At 63.3% G+C, this 7241-nt stretch overlaps 1 protein-coding gene across 3 annotated transcripts in view; it reads right to left on the bottom strand.

The window, feature by feature from the left end:
- Nucleotides 1-207: 207 nt before the first annotated feature.
- Nucleotides 208-7241, bottom strand: part of NSMCE1 (NSE1 homolog, SMC5-SMC6 complex component) — a 73188-nt gene continuing 66154 nt past the window's right edge. For 2 of the 3 annotated variants that reach the window (XM_059415087.1, XM_059415085.1), the window contains 6 exons: nt 6271-6392; nt 5333-5410; nt 4164-4310; nt 1855-1971; nt 805-925; nt 208-401 (listed from right to left, as the gene is read on the bottom strand). In XM_059415087.1, coding sequence (XP_059271070.1) covers nt 322-401; nt 805-925; nt 1855-1971; nt 4164-4310; nt 5333-5410; nt 6271-6392 — 665 coding nt within the window. In that variant the 3' untranslated portion in view covers nt 208-321. The remainder of the gene's footprint in view (nt 402-804; nt 926-1854; nt 1972-4163; nt 4311-5332; nt 5411-6270; nt 6393-7241) is intronic. The other variant, XM_059415086.1, reaches the window with a different exon arrangement.

The following is a 7241-nucleotide window of genomic DNA, read 5'->3' as shown; positions in this document are numbered from 1 at the left end:
GGGGAGGGCCGGGGTTGATGGGACAGGGGACCCAAGCGGGGGCCTGAGGCAGAGCCGCCGGGCCGGTGTTGTGCGGGAGGAGCTCGGCCAGCTTGCCCGGCTGGGACCCAAGCCAAGGGGTTCTCCGTTAGCCGGAAGCCCAGGAGAGGACCAGCCGCCACAGGAAGCCTCCTGGGGTGCGTGACCACAGACCGAGGCTGCAGCGAGGACCCCTTAGTGACTTTATTCCAAACCTGCTCACACGTGAACACAAAGCAGGTGGGTTGGACACGCCGCTTCTCTCCCAAACCAGCTCTTCTACAGCCCCCCACAGCGCACCAGCTAGTGTTGCCGGGACCGGAGGGACCTCTTGGTGGCCCTGGACGTAGCAGCCTCCCGCTCCTTCTCAGGGTCGAAGACTTCTGGGCACAGAAAAGACCAGAAGGTACTGTGAGCAGCAGCTCATGGCCACAGCTACGTGTCGCCTGCCGAGGGCTCTGTCCTCCCCCCTCCCTGCGGATCCCCACCCCAACCATGCTGCCGCCAGGAAGGCGGGGGTCACCTCCCACCCGGGGATGGCTGCCAGGGTGGGGGGGCCTCGTCCCTGGGAGCTCCCCTGGGTTCTGAGAGCCCTGGGAAGTGTGCGAGCGGGAAGGCCTCCGCATGCTGCAGAAGACCCTTCAGCCTGGCGGGTCGGGTCCTGCTCACACAGACCTGCACGTGCGGAGCCCTGAGCGCTCCCCATTCCCAGGTGTCCCCTCGGTCCTGCCACCAGCCCCTCCCAGACCTCAGGGGGCAGCCCCCGAGCACCACAGGGACACGAACCTGGTATCTCGTGGGGCCAGTAGTCATTACAGTGGGGGCAGCGCGGCTCGGAATTGGACTGGAAATACTTCGCCACACAAGGTAAGTGCATTCGGATCCCACACGTCTCGCAGCTTTGACCCTGAAACCAGCAAGGGGATGGCCATGGAGCCTCGTGCACCCCTCTGAGCTCACAACCCTTCCACAGGGGCGAGGAGAAGGTCCAGCAGGCTCCAGAGTTTTGTCCTCCAGGCCTGAGATGGACACGGAGAACCCCAAAGCCCTCAGCACAGGGGCATGTAAGAATCGTTACTAAAGAATTCCGAGAGACGAATGTAGATGGAGGACACTCCAAACTCTAACAGCGGGGCGCCGGGTGGGTTAAGCAGCTGCCTGTGGCTCAGGTCATGAGGCGTCCTGGGATGGAGCCCTGCAGCAGGCTTTCTGCTCAGTGGGAAGCCTGGTTCTCCCTCTCCCTCTGCCCCCACCCGCTCCCCGCCACCGTGTTCTTTCTCTCGCAAATAAAAATCTTAAACAGAACTCTAATGGGCAGAACTTGGTGAACGGCGGGCCAGGCCACCCCAGGAACTCGGGCTCCCAGAGCACAGGGCCCTCCGAGCGTGCAGAGCCGAGCACATGGCTTCAGCCTTCCAGAAGGCCGTTTGGAAAGGTGGAGCAAAGGCTTTAGGAAAACGTGTCCGCCGTGCCAGAAATCGCGCGTCCGGGAAGCCAGCCCAAGGCATCAGTTCCCGGAGAGCTGTGCAGAGAGGCTCCCGGAGCGCAGCTGACGGCGCGGGAGAGGGAGGAGTCGGGGAAGAACCCCAGGCGTCCGGCGCTGGCCCGCCCGCAGGGGAGCCCCGGCAGAGAGGCCGCGCAGAGCAGCACAGCAGCGGTCCCCACAGCCAGACGTTCCCACGCCGGCGCCAGGATGACACGGGCTACCCGCGGCCTCTGAGAGCCCCGGCCTAGAGCTGAGGGACCGGGGGAGGGCAGGTAGGCACGCGCATGCTGGCCCCGGACGAAGCCGAGCGGAGGCCCTCTGGTCACCCGCCAAGCCGGCCAGTAGGGTACCTGGATGAGGAGGCTGTGGCAGATGTTGCAGATCTTCACGGCGTCAGGGTACGTCTCGCGGATGTACTGCTCCATCTCCAGGATGGCCCGGCTGTGCAGCGTGAACTCTCCTTCCTTCTGCACGACAGAACGGGGCGCGGCAACGGCTCAGCCCCTGCTCGCCGGCCCCTCGCCCGCCCGGCAGGCGCACGGCCCAGGGAGCTGCTCAGGGCTGCGTGCCCCTCGCGGCCCGTTTCCACCAGCCCCGGCCAACAGGTGTCCACGCCGGCCCCTCGGCACAGCCGCGAGCCGGCAAAACCTAGGCCGAGACCGAAAAGGAAGCCAAGGTGAGGCTCCCCGTGCCCCTACCTCGGCAGCTCACTTGTGCCGCACAAGCGTGAACCGGGGGTGGGGGGAGATGCCAGCAGCCCCCTGAGCGAGGCCGGCCACAGCCCCCCTGCAGGCCTCCCCCAGGCAGCCCTTCTGTATCCCTGTCCCGCCTTCAGCTCCAGGGTCAGTGCCTCAGTTGGGGAGGAGTGTCCTGTGTCTCCTCCGCTCTGCAGCTGGACCTCAGCAAGCCGCCTGCCCAGTCTCCGGCCCCTCCCAGACCATGGGCCCCAGGCGGCAGCGCCAGGCCCGGTTCTGCTCGTGTCCCCAGGCCTAGTGTGGGGCTCCGCGCTCGGCAGCCTGGTGATGAAACTCCCAGGGAAGGTGAAGTCGACCCAGCGCCAAGACCATGGAATGCCCGAGGCCCCGCTGAACAAGCTCACATTCCCGGTCAGGCCTGAGTCACATTTACTAAACGTGGACTGTGTGCCTGGCCCTCATCGCTCATGACCCTGCTCAATCCTGTAGGGACCCTGTCACAGGGAGGGCAGGCGAGGTGCCCTAACCCCAAAGAAGACCCAACCTTCCAAGATCTCCCAGGCCCCGCCACTGGGACACAATCCTGTGTGTGCCCTGGATGTGCACAAGTTGCAGGGCCAAAGCAGGTGCTCGGCTGCACGGAGCGCATGGCTCCAGGGCGGACCAGCAGGTGACTACAGTGAGTTTCCTCCTGAAAATCCAGGATTTTCTCACCTCCCCATGAGGAGCAAGTACACCTTGTCTGTTTGGGAGAAATTTTGAAGTAAGTCCTGTCCCCCTGGAACGTCCCCTCCGGGCCCAGCCCTGGTCCCAGCCACGTGGCTGGAGCGTCCGCCGGGCGGTAAGGCATGAGGAGTCGTAGCTCAGTGGGTTAGCACCCAAGTACTGCCCAAGAACATTCCCTCCTGCCGGGCCTGCCCACAGAGGAAGAGAGCCCAGGACACAGCAGGTATTGGGAGCGGCTGTGACCCAAGCCCGGGCCTGGATGGGGCTCTGCCCCCGCCAGACCGGGGACATCACCCACGCCATGCAGCTGCGGCACGTCTGGCTCAGCACCAGAGCCGGGGGCTCCCGGTCATCTCAGGGCAGGGGGCAGACCCGAGGCTGCAGTGGGCCCCGAGCAAGGACTCGGGACGTGCCCCGAGGCAGGCTCTCCCCGGAAGGGATGTGGCGCAGCACCGCACCATGAGCAGCGGCCCCCAGCTGCGGCTCTGACCACGGCATGAGGAAGTGGAGGGCTGCCCTGAGCACGCCGGGCGCAGTCACAGGCACTCAGGGCCACGGCTGAGGTCGGGTCAGCATGGGGACAGCCAGCCTCGGGGTTCCTGGCAGCAGCACTGCCTTCTGCGGGAAAAGCCCGGAAACATCTGCTCTGCTCCAGTCAGCAGTGGCAGCCACGGGGTCTAGAAACGGAGACGTCAGCACCATCTGGTCCCTTCCTGGCCATCCCCAGCTCCTCCAGCACCTGCCCCCACATCCTCCTGGCTCCTTCCAGCCAGCGTCTAAGCGAGAGGCCCTGAATCGTGTGTAACACTGACGGTGAGAACCACCAGGACAGCGATCCTCCGGGAGCCCGGCACCAGGCGCTGGACACCGGCCATCCCGTTCCTGCCGGGCTGTGGACAGGACTCCTCCTTGCTCACAGAAGAGGGGCTCCCGCTGCCCCGGCCAGGAACCAGGCTCAAATCTGATGCCAGAGCCGTGCCCTCCGCCCCACATCTGCAGCCCAAGGCCCCAAGCCTGGGTGCGGTCCCTGCTCTGCACTTCTGGCTGCCGTGCTGCGGGCCCCTCATGGGAGCGAGCAGGAGGCTCCGAGCTCTTCCCATAGGGTCCCGGTGAGCGTGAAAGCAGGTCAGGCACCTGACACGGCCCAGCTCAATGGACAACCACCAGATCGTGTGGTTTGGGAGGGAAATTTGTCATGGAAACAGTGAGCCGAGCTGGGGCACCAGGGGATGCACTACCTCGATCAGCCATTTGTTCTGTACAAACTTCTGCAGCACCTGCTCCGCCTCCTTCTTCCTCATCTTCTTGCCTTTAAGTTGGTCAACCAGGTTCAAAATATTCGTGGAAGACGCAAAGCCAGTTTCCGAGTCAATAATCAGTTCCAACTGGAAGACAGCAACATGTACCACCTTTATCCATCAAATCGGTAAAAGCAATGTCTGAGCAAGAACCCCGATCCTGGCGGGGAGAGGGTGGCAAAACCGCTCCTGACCACGGGCAGAACTGGGCCCCCAGACGCTCTTTCAGGAGGCTGGTCACGTAGGGCACCGACAGCCACAGGCCGTCCTTCTGACTCGGTGCTCAGCCTGCGACATCATGCCAAATGACGGACCTTAATGCGCTCCAATCAAGAATCCTCTCTCGTCCCGCCCCCCCCAAAGGGAGAGAAGCTGGGGGATGAATGGAGGCGGCACCCCACACGGGGAAGCATCAGGGGTGGGGACCAGCTGGAGGCAGACAGGACGGGACAGCAGAGCCAGGGAGGGGCAGGGAGCAGGCACGCTCGGGAGTTGGGGAGTTGACGGTCCCCAGAGGAGGCTCAGAAAGGAACGGTTGTAAGACTAGTCACCAGAGACCGGGACTGGCCAGATCTGGATGAGGCCAGAATGTCTCGACTGTCTTTATGTCCTGGTCCTTAGAAGATGCCCCCACGGCTGAGAACCACTGTGGTGGCCAGTGCTCAGCCGGGCGAGTGACAGGAAGGCTGAGCCAACGCACTGATGCTGGGGAGACAGCAGCGCCTCTCCAACGAGACTGCGGAAAAAGCCCATCAGGCACCTTGTTAAAATGCAGACCCAGATCCAACAGTCTGGGGCGGTGGGGGCTGGGATTCAGCCTTTCTAGCAAGCTTGCTGCTGCGGGCCCGGACCATGGTGCGAGCACCAGGCAATAACACTTGGTGGCCCGCATTGCACACCCGGAGGCCTGGTGCAAAGCCAATCTGCCTCGTCCTTCCGTGGCGCCCTCCCATCATCAGCAGGCGGCAGTGAGCTGCTGTGACCCCCTGTACACAGCCACCTGGGACAGCAGTGGTGACCCTCCAAGATCACGGTTTCCATCCTGACCATGGAAGACAGCAGGTTCTCCAGAAGAAGCCCAGCCATTAAACAGGAGCTACTGTACTTACGGCCTTTCTGAACAGATCCAGCTCATTCTCTGCAAAGTCTGAGGCCATTTTGGAAACAGAAGTCGTTGCCAGATTCACCTACAAAAGAGGTCAGCACGGTGGTCAGGCTGGGCCCCTCACTGGTACCTGAGCACTGATGTCCAGGGGCTGCCGGCCACAGAGCTGGATCTGTGACCAGTCCCTATGTGATAGACCTCTATCTCTAGCTCTAGTCTGCTTCTCAGAGGTTCTCAGAACTCCGAAGGTGGTGTAATACCTTCCAAACCCAGATACATCTGGGGAACTTGTCTGCACACTGAACGGAGATTCACGTGCAAAAGGCACTGACAAGTCCAGCAGTGAACAGCTCTGATTAACCGATGTAATCCAGTGTATCCATAGTCACTTGACACCACAGCCCTTCTGCCCTGGACGAGTATGAGCGCCTGGCCGCGCCCCTCTCAGGTGGGCCTGGCTGGTGGGAGCCTGGTCTCCTTAGAGGGGCCTACGGCAGTGTCCTGGCCCAGACTGGGGGCCTTGTCTGCTCCACCCTGTTTCTCCCCTCGCTCCCCAGCCAGGAGGCCCCGATGGCTCTCAATCCCAGCGCCCCACACCTTCTTTCTTCTCACAGGGTCCACATTTTATTCCAAACGAAAAACCACCTTCCTCCCTTTGATGCTAGCATTGCACACATTTGAAGGTACTTCATGCATTTAGCTGTCAACAAACAAATCCCGTCTTGGGCAGTGAAGTGAGCACTGAGCTGCCAGCCCCCGGCCCTCATCACGGCACAGGACACGGACAGCAGCGCCGGTGACCCGGTAGGCCAGACGGCCAGGCTAGGCCGAGTGTGTCGAGTGTGTGTGTCTCCCGCGGCAGGGCGGCTGCAACGGGCACTGCCACCTCCACCCACCGCAGTCCTGCACGGACACCAGCAGAGGGCGCCGGCGCGCGCTCACCAGTGCGTAGACTGGTCTCCCGTCGTCTTCGGTGGCTCCCTTCTTGATCTCGATATACAGGGACTCCAGGACACTGTTAATGTTGTTGATAAAGTCCTCCAGCTCCTCCACGGCGGCCGTGCCTGGAGAGAAATGGGATGGGCGGGGGGATCCAGAACGTGGGACTGTCGTAGTCCTTCCATCCACACGAGCCCGGAACAGGAGAGCCAGGAACGGGTGAAGGCCCAGCCCCCTTGGGTCAGTGCCAATCGTGCGGCTTCTTCCTTCCTCCAGGACTCAGACCCGGAGGATGCTGTGAGCAGGGAGGCCCGCGAAATGGTGTCTGACCCTGCCCAGCTCTTCCTGCCCTTGCTGGAAGCCCCCACCTGCTGCCCCTGCCAGCACTATGCCCGGCTCCGCACGTTTCCCCGTAAGGAGCCTGGCCCTGCGCCGCCTCACCCGCGCTGGGGCTCTACCTTCTTCCCTTTATCTGCCATCCAGACACGCACTGAACACTCCATGCCAGCCTGCGTGCCGGCTCCAGGTCAGGAGTGGGGTGGCAGCAGCGAAGACCAACGATGACCAGACAGGGTAAGAGCACCGGCACTCACGGGGCATACCCCGGGGAGAGGCCCTGCAGCGGGCACTTTCCAGCCATCAGTCCGTCCTGCCAGCAGCCCTCTGAGGCAGGCACCAGTCTCCTCCAGATGGGCAGCTAGGCCCAGGTGCACAGGCGGCTGGCACACCCACGCTGCACCCCCGGGGCACAGTGAGCAGAGGGGAGCCCAGTAGCATGGCTGGAGCCGGGGCTCAGATATGTATGCTGTCCTGCCTCCACACTTCCCAGGGCTGCACAGGGAAGCCCCCTCCACTGTCCTGAGGCTGCCAGTCCATACACGGGGGGGGGGAGTCCCGGATGTGTCGGAGCACCCCCCCACCGGCCCCCCCCCCGGGGGGGCGGGGGGGGGGGGGACAGGGGGCGGCGGGGGGCG

The sequence above is a fragment of the Mustela nigripes genome, chromosome 11 (genome assembly GCF_022355385.1).
Source record: "Mustela nigripes isolate SB6536 chromosome 11, MUSNIG.SB6536, whole genome shotgun sequence".
Taxonomy (NCBI): Eukaryota; Metazoa; Chordata; class Mammalia; order Carnivora; family Mustelidae; genus Mustela; species Mustela nigripes.
Note: the sequence above shows the minus strand (reverse complement) of the source record. Positions and strands in the feature narration are given on the sequence as shown.